Source organism: Anabas testudineus, chromosome 24 (assembly GCF_900324465.2).
Source record: "Anabas testudineus chromosome 24, fAnaTes1.2, whole genome shotgun sequence".
Lineage (NCBI taxonomy): Eukaryota > Metazoa > Chordata > Actinopteri > Anabantiformes > Anabantidae > Anabas > Anabas testudineus.
In genome coordinates this window covers 6,675,515-6,698,897 of record NC_046632.1, presented here as the reverse complement: position 1 = coordinate 6,698,897, position 23,383 = coordinate 6,675,515, and the positions used below count along the sequence as shown (strand labels likewise).

The window sequence follows — 23,383 nt, the reverse complement described above, 5'->3', positions numbered from 1 at the left end:
CATCGACCTCCACCAGAAGCTGAGCACTACTGTAAACATTTTAGAGGAATTATGCTCTGGTGACTTTCCCTGATGGGGGTGTGTGCATGCGTGTAGGGAGGACAGTGATTCATGTCGTAGGCATGAACCTGTGAATTAAGCGGTCGAGCCTGGACACTCATGCTCCACGCTGAGAGGAGGCAGTAAGGGTTGGGATGGCCCAAGAGACTGAGACAGAACATGAACACGGAAGAGCAAAACAGGAGGAAATAAAGTCAGAAACAAGGTAAATCGAGAGTACAGAGAGTACAGAGAGTACAGCGATGAGCGAGGAAAGCTTTAACATTTCATGCATCTCAATATGGCCGAGTGGGAAAAAGATCCCCAGCAGAGAGACGACTATAGGAGAGAGCATTAACACTCAGACTGTCTCATCCCTGGAAGTAGAAATTAAAGAGTAAATGAGATGAGGAATCTGCGGTGAGTCCCTGCAGTGAGCATACACATTCGCACATTAAAAACCCACGCAGCACAGACATGTGTACATGTGATTTGTTTTACAGCTGAGCATTTGCCGAAGCCCATTAGATTAAGTGCTCGCCACAGCAGAGAACCATCGTCTGTATAGCACACACTCACAGCCATCTCGTAAATTGGCTGACTTGTGCTATTTGGAAACACACAGAATGATATGTGGTCATGAAACGTTCCTATCTGTGCCAGTAATCATCAGTCAGCAGATTCAATGACCCAGAATATGTTGCAAAGTTCCAGCAGTGTTTTCTTGTGTTTGACATGCATGTCCGGTGGACTGCATCTCTAATCTGTCATACCGCCGTGCACTGAGGGAATACAACAGACATTTGGTCTCCTCTGGGAATCCCGAACAGCAGAAAGCCTTTCCATCATCCCAAGACATAATCCTCAAGCAATAAGTTACATTACAGCAGCTCTTGGATTTAACTCAAAGGCTTTCAAGGTGAATCAAGTGAGTGAGCTGAAGGCAGAAGTGGCCAGTACAAGTGAAATCTGAATTTTAATAGTGAAGAGATGGCATGGTGACGAAAGACATGTTGATTCAAGTTGATATTTAAAGCAGCCTTCCCCTCCTTGCGAGTATCACATCTCACTGTTGTTAAATGTAACAAATGGCCATTACATAAGATTCATCTGAGCATTTAGTGGCGAATACCTAATATGTTGTAGCTCAAAAATACTTTTGTATGACTTCATTATAATGGAATTGTCAATGCTAGCACTGCTTGAGCAATGTCATTATAAATTATATAGGTTAATAGTGTGATGCACACTAACCTGCAGGAATTAAATGGACCAATAAAAGTTGAATTATGACCTGACTTAGAAACTTTTTAGATGGATGATCTGAATAAATACTACTCACACAGCACTTTACACTTTACCAAGAAGCAGAAGGGCAACTGTGTGCATACATGGACTGTATGCGTATCAGTGCTCTCACGGATGGTGTCAGCGCTGGTTGTCATGGTTATCTGGCCATACTGTGACCGAGTCTACCTCAGTCATCATCGAGCTCAGGCTGGCTCCAATACCTTAACATACATCGAAAAAGGCTTTTCCAAGGTGTGTGCAACAAAAGAGCCACACCTAAAAAACCTGTTTCTCCTGTATTTCCACCTCCATACGTCTGCCTGTTTCCCTCTCACATTTACAGTCCACTCTATCTTCCTTTTGCTTAGCTTTGCTTTTCTGACCATCCCCCCTCTCTCCTCTGGTCTCTGCCTCTCCTCTCATTTCCCTCCTCTCCTTTGCTCTTCCTCTCTGTCTCTCTTGGTTTATCCCATTTCTATCTATCTGTCCTCTTTCTATCAGCCTGCCTGCCTTTTTTCCTCCTTCACTCCAGCTGTTATAAACCTTGTTAATAATATGAATAGTGATGCTGCTGTGTAGCTGTGTCCATTTCCTGTTCATGGTGTGCTGAATTAATGTCAGTGCTGAGGAAAATATGACAAGTGATTAATCTGCACAGGCACAGCAGTCTATTTGTTTATGTGGATGTCTGTTTTTTTAAGTGGGTATTCATTTCATAAAATCTGATTTGTGAAACATTAATATTGCTTAACAGCTTGAATTTGTTTGTGAGAACACATTGCATTTTAAATCCATTTAATCTCTGCAAAAGCACACACAGCTTCTGCGTAATTGTGTGTATGTGTATATTGTGAATTAGTTCTGTGTTTCTTTTGCAGCGCAGAAGAGAAGAGGTGTGAGGCACAGCCAGAAATGTGCAAGACTGTTGGTTTTTTTTTGTTTTGTTTTTTAATTTGACTAAGGCTGAATTCTACACAGACAAATCATACAGTAATATTAGCAGACCGTAGTCATTTCACAGAAGGTTACTGAGGTGAGACTGTAGTGGATCAAACATGTTTATAGTCTATTAGGTTTAAAACACTTAATCTGTAATCAATATACTGGCCAAGAAATGAAATACCAACCTGGGTTAAAAGCAGAAGGTATAATGGTACAAAGTGGGTGAACCATAGCACTAGTCCTTATACCCCCTTGTTTCAGAACCACTGAAACAAGGGGGTAGCCACTGAGTGCTCAGACATTTTCACCTGTCTTTTTCTGAGGGTCCAGCTCTACTATGAATGCCCTCAGAATGCTGTGGCGCCGTCAGGGAGCTCGGCCAGGCAATGATAGTGACACGCTGTAGCCCCACAAAGCTGCTCCAGCCTGGAGCACCGGCCAAACTAAAAGCTGCTTAGTGGGGCAAAACTCTGGCTGAGTCCCTTAAAGCTGCACTAATCAGAGCTGTTAGAGGAGGAATCGTCAAATGTATCACACACAAGATTACAAGGACATCTCAAGCTATGGATGCAGAAATGGATGGATGGATGGTGATGTATGGGGGACATATGGCAAAAATAATAATATGTGCTTAATTGCATGGAAAGACGAAAACATCTTGTTTGGATGTCACAGTGCACAAGGGGTGAGTTCTTACATGTCTCAATGCAACAGTTACATCAAGCACAATTACATCTCAACAAGACAAAGAGCAGGGAAGCTGTTGCACATCTGAGCATGCGTGTTGGTGCGCTTTGCCACCATGACATCAGGCGTCGGCTGTGGATGCAACAAGCCACCCAAAGCACTTTGAGCATTGATTGGAGAGGAAGAGTAGGAGAAAAAGAAAGAGAGAGGCGCAAACACAGAGAACAAAAGAGCCACAGAGGAAGCCAGCAAGAGGGCTACAGCAACCACAGGGCCGTGGATGGTAAATATAACACAAATGCAGCACTGTCACCCCCTCTGTCCAAACTTGGCAAGCTCCTTCGTAAGCAATCAATGCCCTCTACTCCTCTTAGGAGCCTAACACTTATTTACACAGATAGCTGACACATTAGCACACAGCCCCATCCCCCTGCAAAGACAACCAGCTGCTCACAGCACCACTCATCATACACAAAAATGCTTCATGTGCAGTAGCAGCATATCTGACAATCATAGTGCTCTAGCTAAATTTGGGTTGGATCTAAAAGGCACTGGGTGCTGACAAAAACAAAAGAAGACATGACATATTGGAGACTCTCATCCCTCATTTATTGACAGATGCAATAAGTTTCCCACCTTTGGAAGCCTACCTGACTTTGAACTCAGTGACCTGTGGCTGAGTCCCCGGTTCAGCACAGTAGATCTGTGGGAAGTAAAATCGGTGCGACTGGAGGTTAATGTCCATGGTGTCCAAACCACGCTCGTGTACGACTACAAAAATAGAAGAAAAAAAGTAATTCTTCTTTCCAGGTGCTTCTACTGGGCAGGTGCTTTTTCCTTTGTCTGTCTGTATTCTTTCTGTTGCTGACACTAAAGGTTGGAGTTCAGCAGAAACATCCCCGGTCACCTTCTCCCCGAATGGTCGTAGGGCTACGGAGCACTACCAGCAGGAAGGCATCCCCCTCCTCTTCATCTCCTCCTTGCACTGAACATTCAATCACCTCTGGTGCCTGGTATCAAACAGGCACACTAACCTATTTCCCCACTAGCAGCCTTTGCACTCAGCAGCTGTGAGAACAAGAACAAAGATGACTCCAGTATGAAGATATAGCCTCCTAAGGACACAGGAGAAAGAAGAACAACCCTGGTTTCGGTCACCAATTCATCCTTAAGCCAGTAGAGAAGCAAAATAAGTGAAAAATGAAGGAGAAATGTTGGACTGTGTGGGAAAGAAAAGCTTAAAAATATGAGAACAGCCCTCAGTCATATACAAGGGGAGACTGAATGGGAGATGAAAGTCCTTTGGTTTTTACGCTTCAGAGACAGAGGAAGGGGGGAAATGAGAGAGAGAGATGGAGATAGAGAGAGATTCCCTGTGCTGTGAGGCGTTGCCCTCGCACTGCCTCTCCTCTCTATGTCTCATTGGATTACCTCCCCTCTCTATACCCCCACTCCTGCTTCCTCCATCCTTCCCATCCTCCCCTCCCAGCTCTGACGAAAGCAATGGGCAGTCTGCCCCTGAGGCTGCTGGTCCTGCTCCTCCTCCTCCCCCTTCTCCACCCTCATCCTCCATTTCTCCTCTCTCTTATTCCTCCTCCCACACCCCCTCTCTGCTCTCCCTTCCCAGCTGTTGGATTGGCTGAGGTAAGGATGCGTAAGAGAGAGGGATAAGAGGCGAGGAGGAGGAGCAATAAATTTTAATTCATCTGATGCTTCCCATTTTTCCTCGCATATGATTTGAGATGGCATGCCGGGCTTGGGTGGAGCTGGGGTTGCAACACAATGATAACACACCGCGCACACATGCACATACACACACACACTGATCTGACAGCTTATGCTAGATGTTCAATAACAGAAAGGATGGGTGGAGAGGGAGAAGCAATACATCCTTCTTTTGAACCTGGCTGTGAACACAGTGAATGTGAGATTCATTTACTGTGCATGTGCATAGGCTGTAAAATTCAATTCAATTAAATACTGCATCAGTGGAATATAGGTCAAACTAACAAGAAACAACCAAATGTGAGCATGAACTATCAAAATTTGCAGCTTTAATGTTCTCCTGCACCATCTGTCTAGATGTATGTAAACTATAATACACAGAAAGTGGTGTGTGGCCACTAATCTTCTTGCTAGGGTCTGCATAATCCCTCCCATATTTAATGTGTCCTCTGACATTCCAGAAAATATCCCACCCATGGTCTCTTTCTAGTACAGCTCACCCTGCTCATAACACCCACATGTGTCCTGCTGTGTTGTGCCAGCAGGCAATTTCATTGATTGGACTGGCTGTAGAACTGTTGGGTGACATGGTTTGCTCTGTAATCAGTTTGGACACTAGTGCACATCACAATTTGACAGCAATTTAGTGCCTCTGTACTGTAGTGTACACAAATCTTCATGTCAATAAAATGTCATCCTTGTGATATTAAGTCACACATTTGCAAAATCCTGAAAAAAAATATTTTCACTTTAAGTTAGATGCAAATGTGTGATTGCAGTGAGTTGCATCACATAACCTCCTCACAGGAATGGGGCATCATTACAGCATGTGCAGATTTAAAAAGTCCAGCAATCCAGCAAATTTGGATTCTTATTCCTGCAAAGTTGGTTACAGAGTGCAGTCCATGCAGCAAATAAGTTGGAATCACCTCATTTCCTGAAGTAAAATGAAGCTCCTTGCAGCTGCTCTGTGTTTTGGATGCAGCGACTGTAGCTTCTGTCTGTTTTCTTTTTCTATTATTAAGTTAAGCAAAGAATTTGATAATCTAATATATGTTGCATTGGAGTCATCTTGAAACAAGTGCACCCATCTGTCATTGTGTCCTGGCTAACATTAGCAGTTTTAACAACATTAATTGAGAGCTCTGGTGTTTAAATTCTTTAAACAAGACAAACTGCACTGTGAACAACAGCAGTTTTTCATTTACATTTACACATTTAGCAGATACTTTTGTCCAGCAAGCTACACTCCAAGTCACAGTAGATCAACAGAAGAGAGTGAAGAAGTCAAAGAAGCCTTTTCATTCTCAGATTAGTGAATATGTATTGAATTACTAACACTCACTGTGTGTGAGTATATTGTGTAGTTTCAGCAGAATTCATACACTTCTGTACATGACTATACTGCAGTGGTCAGTGTGTCAACCACAGACTGTAAATGCATTCATTATTTGTCTTTACAAAAAGGGCAGCAACAAAGAGCTCACTGGCTGAATAGAAACTTGTGTTCAAGTCATTCATCCTTCTCTCTCTCTTTTTCTTCAGTAAGTGAAGGGTATTGTTAGAGGCCTTGGTCTCCACCTGAGCAGCGCCAACAGTGTCTCAGTGAACAGAATTGGAGATAATAAAAAAAAAGAGAGACTGAAAGACAAAGAATCTGTAGATTGTTGAAATAGCAGGAATAATTATACAGCACATGAATAATTGGCTGCAGTGATATTTCAGAGGAAAAGGACATGCAGGGTGATGGGTAGGGGAACTGGAGTAAGCAGATGGACAGACAGGTAGAACTGTTAAATGCCTGGTGTGATGGAGATAAGCTGCATGGCTAGAGAGAGAAAGTCATGGGGAGAGCAGGAGAGGAAAAAAAGCAGAGAGAGAAAAAGAAGAAAGGCAAAACAGGAAGGGTGAAAGGACATCCAACCTCCAGTTGCAGTATAAAACCATCCCCCTCTCTCTCAGGTTAGACCCCGGCAGCAGACTAATCCTCAAAGCTACACACCTCTATTACCACAGGGAGAGGGCAGCCCCTGATAACTGTCTTATGAGGACATTGTTGGTGGTTGTATCATACCAATGAGTGTCCTCACAGCTCTAAAAAGAAAACCACCAGTTCTTTTTTCAGACTGAAACGCATGATTTAGTAGAAGCTCTTGGGAAATGCAAACCTTCAATAAGCATAAATAAATAAAATTCCCTTATGTTTCATTTTCCTTCTTCATCTGTTATCATTTTTATCGCCATCTCTTCATTTACTCTCACTCAGTACTGTGTGACAAGAAAAAGGAAATGTACACATAGAAGATATCTTTGCTGCATCCTAACACCTCGCATCTCTGTGTGAAAGGTTTCTGCTCTGAATCGACAGCATGGTTCACAAAACCTGTCACAATATATGTCACAGAAATATGTTGTTGCATGAATATGAATTTAATATCGTCACTTGCTAAGCACCACATGTTTGAATTACATGAAGAAGCACAACATATGGTGGACTACGGACAAAAAAGAGCTGTGATCCCTACACAGTTCATCCAACATGGATGTAAACACTGTCATATTAATGCTGAGTCTTGGCACTTTGACCTCATTGTCAATGTTTCATTTCTAATCCAGTGTCTCCAGTGCTGAGCCAAAATGACAAAAAAATGTGTCACTGTGCAAAGATTCACCCTGCAGATTACACTCTATGTTCATCTAGTTATCCAGTCACATGTGGTTCTGTAGAATCCAATCTGACTTCAAACTTTCATCCCCTCAACACCCACAATCCACCTGTAAGCAGTCACGCTATACGAGGTAAAGTGAGCTAGAGAACGAAAAGGATTAACCGAGTGTGAGAGGTGTGACAGAGAGGAGGTTAAAGATCGTTGGCATTTCCTGTCCTCTCCGTTAACTCACACTCATCCACTCAGGCCGGGGGGATTGAATTTCACCTGCAAACAAATAGCACACACGCAGGCATGCGCGTGCAGCATGAACACACCATCTGATCCACACGAGCCGATCATTTTAATTACGCCACGCACCAAAAGGAGCTGGCAGAGAAGAATCAGAGGGGGGAAGGGAGACAGAGCGGGGAAAAGGGAGGAGGGAGTGATTCCCCACTCATTCACAAAGATTTGATTAACTCTCTCTCTCTCTCTCTTAAACACACACGTCTGAGTGGATCAGCCTCAGCGCTGTGCCTCCTGACGCCTCAGTGTGCATAAATATGAGTCATAAACCACACTGTTGTCACCCAGAATGCACTCTGTTATTATACAGATTCAGACAAGACGCGTGACCTCACACCCGACACTGGATGTATCATAGTGTGTAAAAAAGCTTCTCCATTTTGTGTTGTGTGCGTTGGACTGCATTATGACACGTGTGCCTGTATTCACTCAGAGATGTGCTATAACAACCACCATCCCAAGCCATCACAACACAATCTGTAAACTACACCTTCTGCTATATAAGTATAAACATATACAGGTCACTCGAATCTTGTTGATTTCACTCAGCAACCAGAAACCGCCACAGCTGAACTTATTCCTCACAGATGTCTGCGCATTCTTGTTCCTGCGCAGTTAAAAATGTAGTTTTCATATATATTGATTTAAAATAGAGCGTGTAGATGCAAAATGACTATGAATGTAATGACGGCGGAAGCATCACAACCCTATTCAGCTTTGAGAGATAAATCTGAAAGCTATTTTATATACTACAAAACTAAATGTATACTGTTTCATTGCTGCTTGTCTTTTGGTGAATGAAGTGCTACATTCTTGTACTGCACAGAGGTCACAGGAAGGTAAAGGGAGTACAGAGTAGTAGTAGGGAAACAAGTAAAAATGTTCACTAATAGGCTGTTTATTTGTAATTTTTAGTGGGAAAAACTAAACAACCGTGTGACTAAATCCATCACTGTAATCTAAAAACTGTTGTCAATTACAGATGATTACTTTTAACCTAGTGCTTGACATCTCTCTCTGTTAACCCACTGAGATTACATAACAGGAATAGTTCGTGCAAAAGCTTAGGGGTCATCAATAATCAATAGTGGTAGTCAATATTAATCAAAATTGCAAGAAAACGCTCACGTAATTTCAAACCTCTATTTAAACCTACACTTGGAGGAAGCAGAAACAGGAGGAAGCTGAAAAAACACTGACATGTTTCCTCTTTTAAGTTGAAATGTAAACTTATTCATAGCAGATAAGAAGCAACATTAGCATGCATTTACAGCCGTGTTTGTAATCTCAGGCAAATATTCACCCTCCTTTTTAGTTGGGTTGGATTCTTATATTTTTAATCTTTATCTGCAAAAATATTCACAAGCCAGTTTCTGCTCTCGTCTGTGCTGGCCAGATCCTGCACAGTTGGTCTCTCAGAGGTTTTTCCACAGAAAACAGCCTGCTCTGTCTGGACACAAGGACAAGTTCAGAGCAGGGAGAGTGAACCAAAGCTGTTCATTTGCAGGCCATGAAACCAAGCCAATGTCAGCAACAGTATAAATGATATGCTAAGTACAGTATCACACTATAGATGTGAGGGGACCAAATAATCATTATCTGTTGTCCATCATCAACAACACTGTTTGCATTGCACATCTTCACCTGATCCATTGTTTGTATAAAAATATTGATTATTTAACTACACACCAGGTGGCATTTTAAAGAGAATGAAGCCTTGTAACCATGAAAACGACCTATTAGATCTATTTTTAGGATCATAAATGTACTAAAAGGCAGTGCAGTGTTTATCATGTGGAGAGAAATTGAGATGAATGCATCCTCCATCGTCGAATTAGAACTTCCAGCACGTCGGAAAATGCTAAAAATACCTCAACATGAAACATTTTAACAGGAGTGCAATGAAGAGAAAACACCTGGGCGACTTCAAAGCACACAGCTTTGAGAACAACGTACTGAGAGAGAAATTGGACCCCCACTGGAAATTACGACTCTCTGGTACAGATGGACGTAAAACATGATATGATTTGTTTCAGGTCAGCCACCAGATGAACACAGTATAGAGGTACAGTGTTGGAGTGTTATGTAAATCACTCTCATGCCATGTTTCAGAATGACACTGCACACTTGTGTATTCGTATGAATGAGTATCGAGGGTTAAACTGAATTTACCTCTACATGTTTGCCCTTGTCCTGATTTATTTCAGCACACAGTTACTATTAATGTTGGTATTCATATAGGTCACACACGCACCACCAGCTGGTCCTGTCAATACACATCAGGCAACACTGATGATGCTGAATCGATAGAGCCTGCAGTTCACTTTCAGAGCATAATGAAACTCTACACGCAAATAGAGGAGGTGCCATCGGTAGGCAGGAGCGCACACATCATCACACATCCGGAAGCCGTTGTTTAGTTAACAACAGTTAAGCAGGGCTGTTACACTTTCAGTAATTGTTTGTGATAATTTCAATTTCCCCCATGACCCTTGAGTGGACAAGCGGTCAAGAAAATAGATGGATGGAATTTCTATTTCCAAGAGTGCAAGGTTGAGATCTTCAAATTGCTTGTTTTGTCTTGTAAAGAGCTCACAACCTCAAATTTAATCAGTTTCTAGTGACACAAAACAGAAACGCAGCAATTTCTCATATTTAAAACACAAAATGAGCTAAAGGTTCTGACAGTGTTTGGAGACTGTTCTATATATCTATATTTATTAAGTAGAAAATAGAAAAATGAAAGATTTAAAAAAAAAAAAAAGAAGATCAGCTTCATGCCAGGGAATCAGCCCTTCAACCTAAATCTCAAACAAGAATCACCAAACCACGGTTGACTAGTCCATGATTTTCCCCAGCACCTTCTACCTCTCCACAGCTGGAGAAAATTTAAAGTAATAGGACTAATCTGAAGAAACGGGAAACAGATACAGTGCTGGAGAGAAGCTTTGCATTCCTCTGTAATAAAAAAAGAAAAAGGATTTAGATATTAAGATATATCAAGCACGAGTCACGGTTCATGTTATGAACAAATTCTAATGTTTTTATAAGAGTATTAATGAATATGAAATATTCTGATTAAAAAGCAGGACAGGGTATAACTGCCATTGACCTGTGACCTTCAAAAACACTTCAAAACAACTTCTAGTTTCTGAGGTTTTGCCGTGACAGTCTGCATTGACCATTGACCAATACATCCTGAGATCAGTGCTCATGAGGTCGCAGCACAAAACAACTGTTTATCTCCTCATAACATGCATACTAGTGCACAGACACACACACGTGACGGACTGCACACTGGCACAATCCCATTCACCCAGCAGAGTCCTCCAGTGAAGTAATGGCTTGTGGTGGTCAGTCACAGTCTGTGTTGCCACCTACAGAGCAGCTCCATAAAGCACAGAAACTGTGCTCCTGGTTGCTTGACTTGCATTGTTTTACGGATTTACAGTATTTGCACAGGAGCCACACAGTTATAAGTGCATCTCACAGTCTGTATGTTTTAGTTTGTGCTAAAAGATGCATCAAAATGTCAGTAAAAAGCTAACACACTAAGACTAATCAACAATTTGTCTAAGTGACGGAATAAATTAGCTATACTCAAAAGGCAGCTTGTGCACAATACACTCAAAACACTTGATTGATGAGTTTGTTGTTGTAATGCTCCACTGTATGCATGCATAAAGAAATTGGAGGAGCTGTTTGCAGGGGAGAGAAATTAAATAGATTAGGAACCAAGAATATCCCAGTAGAAAACAGTAGGTACACTCCAAATCTATATTTGACAGGAGTAGAGTATTGTTTTGTCAGGTTTTTGGGGTATTTGTCTCATTCTTTATCATCAGGCTACAGTATTAACACATGAGGATAAAGAGCTATGCTCAAAGGACTGTGTGGACCCACATAAGACCAGATACTGGGGCAGAGCTGACATGAAGAACAGCGACTGTGTGACACTGACCTATGGACACCGTTGGCAAACTCCCTCTGTGACCTAGGGACACATGACCCCTGTACACACACTGTCACACACTGACTCCTGCTGTTCATGGTGAACCTGGGCCAAGCCCCACCCACTTTGTGTGGCAGCAGGCTTGAAGGGGATTGGCTGAGAGGCTGGACCCGACAGTAATATTACACCTGATAGGCTCTCAAGGTCCGGCACCAAACCCAGCGCGTGCATCCCTGAGATGTGTCCGCGCGCGCTCTAATCAATGCTGTCAGCTGATTGGTTCTCAGGTGGGAAGGCGTTTTGCGAATGCGTGCGTGTGCGCATGCGGGGACTTCATAAGGCGCGCGTGCGTTTGAGTGGGCCTGTACAATAATAATAATAATAATAATAATAATAATAATAATAATAATAATAGTAATGATACAATGAAGTTTCCAAATGATGCTACCAAGCCTGCACGTGTAGTCTGGTTTCCATGACAACGCCCCCTTTTCTCTGCAGACAGCCTCCACGTGACACATGACAGCGCTGGCAGGTTTCACGTTAAAAGCTGCAGATGAGCCTTTGGACTGATTAAAGATCAGGTGAGCGGCTCCTGTCCGGCCTCGGAGCTCCAACCCCCCGTCCTGTCTGAGAGCTCCTAACACTGCGCAGCGGAATCACAGCGGACACAGCGACGCATGCCTGTGCTTACCTCATCTTCCCTCCTGTCCTCCTCTGATTCAGATCCCAAATAGTCTTCTTCTGTTTTACCCGCTCAGTGTTTAGTCCTTGAGTACAGCTGTGGTCGAAACGTTCAGTCTGTTGTGAATTAATAATAATAATAATAATAATAATAATAGCCTAATAATAAAAGAACGACAAACAGCGGCGCCTGCAGCCTGCTGGATGTGCAGATGTGGAGGCTGGAAAGGCGACAGGGTGTGGAAAATGCTACACGGTTGTCCACAGTTTTCAGGTCTGTCCCGACTCAATACACAACTGCTCCTCGGTGTCTTGTCAGGAGGCTGGTGCTTCGGACGAGGCCATTTCACCAAGCAGATCGCCGCTGTCCGGAGGACGAGAAGCCGGGTGGAGTGGCTGACAGCGGCTTCTGAGGTGCCATCTTTTCCTCCCTTCAACCACTGGGATGCTGGATGGAGAGAGAGAGAGAGAGAGAGAGAGAGAGAGAGGAAGCAGTCAGCTGAAAGATCCAGACCGAGGTGGATCCGCTGCGCCGTGGCGCCCTCGGTGCATGTGGTGATGCAGCTGCCGCGGCGCACAGAGTTGTGCCATCATTTAAAAACAAATCCAGCCTTGAAATAATCAGGTTTATTTCAGTAGTCGGAGGAGTTGTATTTTGCAGCAGTACAGTAGAATAGAGTAGCTACAACATCTGGATCTGGACTCATCCTCATTTATATACTTATTGTGCATCTCATTTATAAAAACGGTGTTTTTGTTTAGTTTTTTGTTCTTGTACTGTACATTAATCAGTGAGGACCACACAGACTAACATTTAAAACCTGTTTTGGAGTTGTTTCCCCCATCTGTCCTTTAGACTCTGTGTCACATATTCCATTTGCTAGAGGTGAAGTAGAAGCTGCTCAGGAAGTAATTTTGATATATTTCTATCAAGGTGTTAATAACCTACTAGTACAATAGATCATTAAACAACGTAAAGGTTTCATCTAGTTTGGTTTGCACATTCATTTGCTTTGTTCAAATGTGGCAGACTGTCTCTGGCAGTTCGTCCTTCTTACCAGCAGAGGTCGTCCTCATTTCTCTAGAAACTGGTTCAATGGTGCTGAGGATCCACTTCGTCTTCATACCAGCACACGCCGGCTTAGGGATCACTAAAACGTTCATTCACTCATGTAGTCCAGCTCTTGTGTTTAGTTGGTATCGATCCGTGGAGCAGGAGCTTTTCAGTGACGTTGTAATATTTAGGGCCTGGGTCTATGCCTTTTTATCTCCACAGGGGGGCGCTGTGTTCACACCCTTCAGCCTGTTATACTAGGAAAAGTTCAAAATAAGACTAACAGGAATGTCTGTGTATGAAGTGTGACTGTATGGACCTATTAATAGAGAACTATTAAAATAATATTAATAATAATAAATTCATGCTTTTTATACTAGACTGCTTTGGAAACATTTAAGTTAATTTCTGGATTTTGTAGTGGAGATGGAAAAAAAACCTGGCACAGCCTCCATACATCTTGAAAAGCTTGTCTCATGACACGAGGCAAGCTTTTCAAGCAATTCCCTGCTAATCAGACTGTTAATTATTATTTGTTATTTGTATTTTTGCCCTGCAGCTACTTTGTGAAAGACAACGTTGGATTAAAGGGACTGTCGCACTCCAAGCTGCTGATTGGACTTTCAGTGTCAGGAAAATAGACATTTAAACATTTAGTCAGGTTACTTTATTTTAACAGGTACTAACCACCAGAAAAATACAACCATGACACACACGTGTGCACATTTAATGGCAGATCATATAAATCAGATCCATACTGTTAGTAATCATAGTTACTGTTTGTCTTCAACAAGAACGGTACACTCTGTGTGTGTTAGCTAAGTTGGAACAACAACTACTGGAAAACACTGGAAACGTCACAGCAAACAGTCACTGACACATGCACACATACATCCAGTGGAACAATATGCAGGTACTAGCTTAGGTGAACTGAGAAGGTTTAAATGCATCACAGCTTCCACGCTACCTTTACAATAAATAATCCCTTATTAAAACACTATGGTGACCATTTCAATTAGTCAGACCTCGAAATGCTGTAGTTTTCATCTTGTACATTAGTGCAACAATGTCAGTGTGACTGACAAACAGCGGTGACACAATCTGAGATGTGTGCTCATGCCCTCTGTAAAATCAATTTTATATCATTCTTTTATTCTCTGTTTGAGTTTAGAAAGCTCGATGGCAGGTAAATCTGTTTCTCTGCCATTTGTTTAGTAACAAATCTGAAAGTACTGGCTGGGTGATTTGATGGGGCTCTTGTAGCTGGATGTGTCCTCCAGTGTGTTCTGACTGGCTGCGGTTTTCTGCAGGTTTAAGCTGAAGGATGGGGATGTTTTCCTTGTCTCCGGCTTGCTGGTCTTATTCGCCTGAGGGTTGTTACGTGTGGACGTGGGTCCACCACTGTTGAGAACTGCGGCCGGAGATTTGGCAGTCTCAGAAGACCCAGTCTTTCTTGCGTGGGGGCTCAGATAGATCTGCATAGTCACTAAGTGAAGTGGTGACATGAGGTGAGGAGGGTGAGTGAATAGACAGAAGGAAGGTTGGAGGACAGACAGTGTGGACGTTTAAACAGGAGATGGGCGGGGCAAGAGGTGAGGGAAGGCACACAAGTCATGGTGAGATGTGCACAAATGAAGGGCGAGCAGAAAACAACAGCTCAAAAACAATGCTCTTAGCTTTTCAACAGAGTACCGATGTAAAGAGTAATTCACTGAAGTATGTTCATGTGTTGTCAGGGGCGAAGTCTACCTTTGCAGTGGGTCACACGTCTTGTCCCTGCATCAAATGAGCACACAAGCAGAGGAGTGACATTAATTCACCTGTAGTAACCAATACTAATACTAATACTAAGGTCTTGTCAGTGTCTTTTTTTCACATTCACGTTAAGTGAATTTCAGCTAGAACAACTTGACAAATTTCTGTCTTACCTACACCTACTACAGTCTCCTTGGATTTGCTGCCACTATAATAAAAAAAGGAGAGAATGAGATGCAGGGGTGAGCATGTCATATAGTCAGATGGCTGGGCGGTAAACACCCTCAGTTTCAGGTTGACTAAACAGTTAAATGTCCCACGCACCATCTCTGTGAAAGTCATGTTCTTCTGTGGTTTGAGGTGTTTTTACATAAAACAGGATGTTGTTGGTTGGAAATAACCTTGTGTTCACTGTGTCTGTGACTTGATCGGGCAGGAACATCAATACAAAGTGATATGAAGCCCAGTTTGCAAGAAAAGTACTCATAATTAAATAAAACTGATGTTTAAAGTACTAGAAAGGCGAGAAGACTAACAAAAACAAGGCACACTCCAACATCCCATTTTGTTCATAGAGTGCATGTTTAGAAATGCAGCTTCTTACCCTTCCTGGAGTTTTCTGCTGATTGAGGCTGCAGACGTGGGTCGTGATTTAGTGCTCTTACACGGACTGTCCTTCACGCTGCTCGGTGGGCTCTTCACGCCACTAGAGGGAAAGAAACAAGTCCTGAAAGGTCATGGCTTGTTTTGTCTACATGCGTCCAGGTTAACAGTTCAAACCACACTCAGCATCCTTCAAACTCTGTGTTGCACCTGTATGTGCAAAGACAAGTGTTAAGTTACTCCGACTCTAATCTCGCTCTAAGATTGCATCACATCAGAACTGATTTGGAAACTGATTAAAGGCCAGTACACAGTTTGTACAAGTGACATTGAAGTGAAACTTGAAACTTCTAGTTCACACATGCTGGAAATTGTCTTTCTTTAGTGGAGTAACAGACTCTTTTGTGCAGCAGTTAACATTTTACACATGGAGAAATCTGAATGGATAAATTTCAGTCTGACATATATTTAACAACTAAAGGCACCAAGTAAAAAATGTAAAGAAGTGTGCACGAATGTGAGAAAAGTAGACAGAACGTAAGCTGGCCATTTTAAATGAATGGAGATTTACCACTCTCTGTGCAGCTATAGCGACATATAATAGCAGTGCATTAAGGTACCACCTTGCTCTCTGACTAATGCGATCTAATGACAGTATCAGCTGAAAGGCAATTGAGAGGAAGAGATGTGCAGAGAGTGGTTTGCCGCTTTATTGCTTTGAAATAATGGCGAGCGTAGTAATAATTATTGAGCATCCATGTGCAGTGTGTCTTGGATAATGGAGGGTGTTTGCTGATTGCTTTTGCACATTAGATAATTACAAGTGACGCTCGAGATCTGAGGCGGAAGCTTCACTGGGAGCTGCTTCATTAACAGTTCGACTGTATGCAGTCACCTTTTCATTGCCCTTGGATGTTCCAGAGATGAGTGGTGTTGAATGTTGTGATTTTTTTTTTTGCATCACAGTATCAATCAACAGTTTGTCTGTACAAAAACATCTCAGCACATATATTTACTTTTACTGTGTGAAGATCTGAGACTGTCTCAGGAGACCACGTCACAGTGTCCTGCCTTCAGATTGGAGCAGCAGCATTTTACCTGCGGGGCGGTGTAGGGCTGTAGTTCCTGGTTGTGGAGCTGGAGGGCAGCGTGGAACTCTTCTTCAGGGAGGCAGCACTTGAGGTCACCATGGGCGGTCTAGAGGGCAGAGCTAGAGACACTGGTCTGGCTGTGGGAACACACACACACACACACATATGGTTGAATATGATGTATGTGTGTTTGTGTATGGTGTGGATAGGGGGTAATTAAGTGGTTTATTCTGATCTATTTTCTCTGTCTTTAATAGTGACTGGATTATGTTTGTTGTGATTGTTGGGACTGTTTGTTGTCTGCACAAATAAAGTCCCCTTTGGAAAATAAAACAATTAAATCTGACTGACAGTGGGGATAGAAAAAGCAAACGCCCATACAGCTGTCAATACATCTAAGAACACAAGTGGCAGATTGAAACATGAAAACAACCTTTAGTTGCAGCCTTAAAAAGTACAAAAATCTTTGCAAGCACGCTTCAAATATAGATATCAAACACTTACGACAATGTTTAAAATGAACATATAATTTAAAAGAAGCCCTTTGACTATAAAACATTTCTTTTTTCTTTATTATGTACTGTAAATACATCATGTCTGCATGACTGTGATACAGTGACAACTACACATGGTTATCACTCAGCAGTGGTAAATGTGTAAATATACTGTACTCACACTTACAAGTAAAAGTCCTACATTCAAAATGTTACTTATGTATTAAATCTAGCTTAAAAATACTTGGTGAAAGCAAACTTTGTGCAGAATGACTCATTTTACATCAGAAAATATATATTTATTATAATTATCCATGCTAAAGTGTGTTCAACACATTGGCTGGTAATGATGGAGTTTAAAAAAAGTAACCATATCAAATAAATGATAATGATAATAACTCAACACGATCCACAGATCCACTTTTACTCACCCTTAGCGCCGGGTGTTCTCCTGCCAGCAGCAGCAGCAGTTGCCTGGTGCTCCTCAGAGATGTTGAGCCTCTTGAGGACGTCAGCTAGAGCCATCTTCAACATCTGGATTTCATCTTCCTGCATCTGCATCCTCTGCTCCAGATAGGTCAGCCGGTCGGTCACGTCCAGGCCACTGGCTGCTGAGCTGCGGTCATCTGAGACAGATGGATTATAACCCACTGATGCTGTGACAGTGATACACAAAACCATAAACACAGACACAAAATGCTGCTAAAGAAATGAATATGCCATTGACTCATACTGAAACCACACAGCAGGTTGGTAACAGAAAGTGCTATGTAGCCACATAACTGTTGTTTTCTGAAAAATAGAAAGTGAGAATCAACTGGTGAAGACATTAAGCATCCAAAAATACTTGCTAAAGACAAAGCTAGAAACTCCAATTTAATGGGTGAAATTTGTGTTTTTCTTTCAATATAAAGATATAAATATAACCAGAGAAAGAAATAAGCTTTAACCTTCTCTGTTTGTGCCTTTACAGTAGAAATCAGGCTAAAGAGGTCACAGCACAGCTGGACACAGCAGATCAGCCGCACTGTCATCTCGTAGCATGTAAACAAAGGCAGTCACACATCAACACTTTCAGCTGGTGCTAACACACTAGAGTTTCCCTTTCAATCAACTTCGACGCCTAAACCATAACCAGTATCAGTTGGCAACTGCAAAGGAAAGGGAATACCGTGGGAGACACTGGACCCTGAAGAGCAGTCAGGGTGCCTCTGCTGGCCGGATGGGCCTTCCTCCACCACCCCAGACGTCTTTCTCCTCTTCCTCTCCTCTCGCGAGCACAGTCTCTCACTCCTCTTTCCTCCTTTCGCTCCAGTCACATAGGCCAGCTCTCCCTCCATTTGATTTTGATCCACTGGCTGGTGTCCACTAAGATCTCATCTCCTCTGCTCCACTTGTATCACGCACACAGAGCAGCTTTTCTGCTTGTCCACCTCTGTTTACAGTTTGCATTCAGTCATTTAGAGCAAGAGATAAGGCTGCTGATGATTTGATCCCCTCACATTTCCTTGGTGGTCTCCTGGCACACTGGGATGCAGAGATGTATATGACAAAGTGTAAAGCCCTCCAACCAGTGTGTGTGTAAAGGTGGGGGTGGAGTTGATAATGCTTAAAAAGCCAGCAGTTGACCCATTCGGCCTAAATTGTCTGTGCACGTGTGTGTGCATGCACTTGCATGTGTGTGTGGGGGTATATAGAGTACAATATTAATCCCTCAGACTGAGCCTCTTTGACCCCGCCCCCACACATAAGCCCCGTGTCACTATGAGAGATTTAGACACAGAGAGGAAACAGCAGAAATGAACCTGAAATGTGGCTCGTCCTTGTGTTTGGGCTCCGAGAAACATCTTGTACAACGACACTTACAGAGGTTACAGGTCACTCTGAGTGAGTAGTAGGGAGGACGGCAGAGGCTCAATTAAAAATGCATGGGGTACTGTAGTTGCAGAGTAACCCTCTACACTTCAACTAAAACTTATGCATGTGTGTTTTCTTTCTTTATTATTTTTTTCTTTAACTGATTCTTAGCCAAGGTTACTTGTACCCTAGAGAGCACTTCTCCAGTGCCCTATGAGAATGTGTGGAGAGCAAGTGATGTTAAAACAGTAAAAGAACGTAGCTACAAAAGACTAAAAGAATAAATGGTTGGTCAAAGGTAAGTAGTAGCAAGTAGCACTATCAGGAGTTGTTCTGACAGGATCGTGGGGGCACATCATACAAGAAAGGATGGGAAACCAATAAACTAAACTGCTGGGTGATATGAAGCAGTAAAATGTGCAGTAAAAAGGGTTTTTTCCTCTCTTTTCTGTGATTCTTTTTCATTTTTCCTTCACAGATGACAGAGATAATCTGCTGTGGATACAGACTTAAAGCACAATAATGCAGCCAGCAGTAATCTGTCTCTCATGGAGAGTTGTCAGTCTGTGTAGGCCTGTGATTTCCTCCTCTTGTTCTGGCCGTGACATCATCCTCGTGTCACCTCCATACACCCCATATGGGATTGGGATTAGAATAGCACATAATCCCAGTGCTGTAAAAGGGAATTAGTAGCCCAAAGCTCAATCTCTGCACTAACTCAGCTATACAGAGAGCACGCAGGCTCCCTAGTCACCGTTCATGAAAATGGAAGCACGCTTACAAACACATGCATTGAGTCTATCTTTGTGCCTCTGACTCACACACATACATTTGCACATGTGCATATAGCATCGACATCTTAACAATTATACGTATTCTATTATGCATTTAGCAATGATAATCCATTAAGGCATAACTGTAGTGCAAAGAAGCAGTGGCGTGCTTTAATCTCTGCTCGCAGATGGTGTTTCTTGAATGAAGATACAGCATCTGTGTGCTCATATCAGCCCCCTGCATGCTGACACACACTGGCCACGTGGGCACGTTGGATCCTTCACTTACTGTATTAATCCACTGATGCTAATATCTGTGAGGGAGCAGAGCATTTCTCTAAATCTACTTTCTGACGCACATTCCATAACACCCACAAAATGATTGTGGTACATGTGATACATTGGACAGGTATGCAGGGTACTGTGCAGGGTAAGAAAAGAAACACCTGCTGTTTTTCAAATACAAACAGACAACAAAAATTGCACTTACAATTAGCAATAATGCCATTGTGGTAGAACATGCTAAAGAGTCAGTTCACTTTTGTCTACCTATTAATAGGTCTATCAGTCACTTATTTGCATAGGGCTGAAGACAAATAACTCAAATAATCAAACTTTCTAAATGTAAAGTACCACACATTAAATCAGGCCAAATACCATTCACCATCATCATACCAGTAAATAGAAATCACAGTAATGCAATACAACCATCTGCAGCTGCACATGCATTTGCATCTCCATGGCTACATACCAGAACAGGTTTTGTCATTTAGGTGAACTGTCCCTTTAACTCAGCTAACTACCTGTCATGAAGTCAGTGTCGGGTGCCAGCAGTGAGTCGCAGTGGTAGCTCTCCCTCAGTGAGGGCCTCCTCAGCAGGCCGTGTGCTGTCTCCTCCATCCCCAGACCTTGGTCTACCATCTCCTCCATGTGTGTGTCCTCCTCAGCTGAGCCTGCTTCCATGGCCCTGAAGGAGTGTGTTAGCGCGATCCTGTGTGCTCCCACTAAGTCTCCTATGCTTCACTGCTGGGCTAATTCACCTTCCCTAAACCTCTCGTGGCCACCACTCCTCGCTTTCTCTCCCTCCCTCTTCTCCAATGTCCTGTAAAGAGCATCTGTAGGGTGCTGGGAGAGGGTGATGTCATTCAGAGGACAGATTAAGGACCTGGTAAGCCATCTGAAGCCCTGGTTAGGAGAGGACAACACTATAAGAAGTCTGTAGTGTGTGAGAGTATTGTACATCGTGTGGACATAGGTCAAGGAGGTCCCACACAGTGAAAACTCTTTTATTTTTAACGCCCCAGAATGACTTCCTTAAAAAGATAAATTGCGTAACCTCCAGCGTCTTCTGCAGGGAGGAAACAGATGAGTAACAATTCCTGACCTGTATGCTGAGAGCACTCACATCCTGACAGAAAAACACAGCAGGATGGGACCACGCAATTTGCTGTTGCATGCAAACTTGCAGACAAGCTCACAATTGCACTCCTCAAAAGAGCTTACATCAGGCTGCCATCCGGTGTGGCCAGCCCTGGTGTACTGTAAGGATGATGAGATTCAGAGATTAGGGAGCAGAACTTGATTAATTACACTCATCAAGAGGATAATAAACTGGATGTGGTAATTAGACCAATAGAGGAAAAACAACAGGAGCAGATGAAAAGCCAGTTAAGCGATTGAATCGGGGTCTCCCCAAGTGCAGGCTGGCTTTCTGTCTATTTTGCATTTGCTGGATTTATTCTTTCTCCACCAGATGCCTATTTGCTGATCTGTCGAACCTCTTTGGCCACATAGAGTAAGTCACAAGTGCAAGAATATTAAAAAATGCTGTCAAGTACACTTTTTCATGATGTTGTACAAAACCATGAATTCAGATCAGAAAAATCCTAATAAAGAACCGGCAGTTCAAAAATGTAGAGACAAACAGGACAAATATCTTTCTGAATTCCTTTTAAGATCCTGAGTTTCAGCGTGGCTTGAGTATGCTATTTTTAAAACATTAGTACCACTTGTGCTTTTCCTGCTGCAGACAAAATGCTCACTGTGATTTTTTTTTTTTTTTTTTAAACACCCCACTGCCAATGCTTCAATTTAAAGACCATCTTCACAAAATAAATCTTCTCATTGGATTAAGATGTGATGATCCTCTCCCTCCTGGCTTCCTGCTCAGTGTCTGCGCCCTCCAGGATACCATGCCAGTAGAGATTGTCTTGTATCTTCCACATCGCTCGCTCACGTGACCCCTTCAGCGGCATTTTTACACACTTACCTGTGGCGCTTTGCACTCCTTGGGTCTTAAAACAAAACTTAACATAAGGTGTTTTAAAGCATTGGTGAGTATTCAGATATGTTCCCCAAGTAGACCACCAACAATAAAGAAAATCAGCTTAACATCCTGTATTCTAAAGCCCATTGAAATTAAAGTGCAATCCAATAAATGTGCAATCCATGCATGTAGCCAAGTGGTTTCCAAGGTAGGAGTCAAACCTCTCCAAAGCATCACATCCTGCTCTGCCAAAACCCATAAATCATGCGATCATTAAAGGCTACTGAAACAATCAGCGCTTCTCTTTATGTGATGCACTGGATCTTATTGGGACTCAAACTGTCTCAAATGTCTATTTTGCTTCAAGTGCTTATAACGCACACACATGACAAGAGGCTCCAACGAGACACTTCTGATTTTTAATGGGGGTCATGATGCAGGAAAACAGCTGGTTTATTCTTCACCACTGAATTGTATTAACTTATCTTAGATGTTTTTATGTCAACTAAATCTGAGTGCTTAACGAATAAGTAGAGGAGTAAAATGGAGTTTAGGTGTAGTGAATAAGAGTATAAAGTAACAGAACACAGATACATGTAGTAAGTACCTGAAAATTGCACAATAAAGCACTTATAGTTAAACTGCTTTCATACCTCTACTGGTTTTAAGAAATCTTAAACGAATTATTCTTCATAGTTAATTCTTGTTTTTCTACAAACATCAGAAATTGTAAATGTGAGACCTCAACTGCAAGAACATGCTCTCTTATGATCTACCACTACTAACATGGAAACATTAACCAGGCTTAAAAATTGAGAAAGCACTTCTCTTTACATGGGTTTAAAGTAACATGTAAAGGATCCTGAATGCATGAGTGCTGTAGTGAAACAGCCAATAGTCTTACAGCAGACTGGTGTGAATGAGATGCCTCTGAGGTCAGAGTGTGCACTTAGTTATGTTAGTATGAGATACTTCTCACGCTCTGGCTGCTGTTATCCTTGTGTAAGGACCCGTGCAGTGTGTGGCTGTGTGCCGGACATTCCTAATGCCCTGAGACGGGAACAGGGATAAAGGACAGACAGATAATGACTCTGCTGACAGAGGAGATGTTGGGAGAGTCTGAAACCTGTTTACTGCTGATTAAAGTTACCGGCTGATCATGCTGCATATGCCCTGAGGTCACGGAGGGTCAGACCCTGACCTGATCACACTGT

The 23,383-nt window shown here is 42.5% G+C and overlaps 2 protein-coding genes across 4 annotated transcripts in view; both read right to left on the bottom strand.

The window, feature by feature from the left end:
* evlb (Enah/Vasp-like b) overlaps window positions 1-12,783 on the bottom strand; it is a 33,330-nt gene extending 20,547 nt beyond the window's left edge. For 2 of the 3 annotated variants that reach the window (XM_026341713.2, XM_026341714.2), the window contains exon 1: window positions 12,287-12,783. In XM_026341713.2, coding sequence (XP_026197498.1) covers window positions 12,287-12,291 — 5 coding nt within the window. In that variant the 5' untranslated portion in view covers window positions 12,292-12,783. Of the gene's footprint in view, window positions 1-3,608; window positions 3,704-12,286 lie in introns of those variants that run through there. The other variant, XM_026341712.1, reaches the window with a different exon arrangement.
* Window positions 12,784-13,992: 1,209 nt separating this feature from the next.
* On the bottom strand, window positions 13,993-21,058 carry LOC113149530 (echinoderm microtubule-associated protein-like 1). The gene is made up of 7 exons (XM_026341722.1): window positions 20,707-21,058; window positions 17,705-17,899; window positions 16,787-16,916; window positions 15,690-15,791; window positions 15,259-15,293; window positions 15,080-15,106; window positions 13,993-14,816 (listed from the first exon to the last, which is right to left on the bottom strand). The coding sequence occupies exons 1-7, from the start codon at window positions 20,864-20,866 to the stop codon at window positions 14,542-14,544; spliced, it is 924 nt and encodes a 307-aa protein (XP_026197507.1). The 5' UTR covers window positions 20,867-21,058; the 3' UTR covers window positions 13,993-14,541.
* Between the last annotated feature and the right edge of the window lie 2,325 nt (window positions 21,059-23,383).

What these genes read in the sequence shown, in the direction of transcription:
- LOC113149530 (XM_026341722.1), bottom strand. Translation starts at nt 20,866, where the DNA reads ATGGAAGCAGGCTCAGCTGAGGAGGACACACACATGGAGGAGATGGTA. An exon ending in GAGAACACCCGGCGCTAAGG is followed by an intron (nt 16,917 to 17,704) that starts GTGAGTAAAAGT and finishes GTGTTCCCACAG; the next exon opens with CCAGACCAGTGTCTCTAGCT. An exon ending in AGCAGAAAACTCCAGGAAGG is followed by an intron (nt 15,294 to 15,689) that starts GTAAGAAGCTGC and finishes TTTTTATTATAG; the next exon opens with TGGCAGCAAATCCAAGGAGA.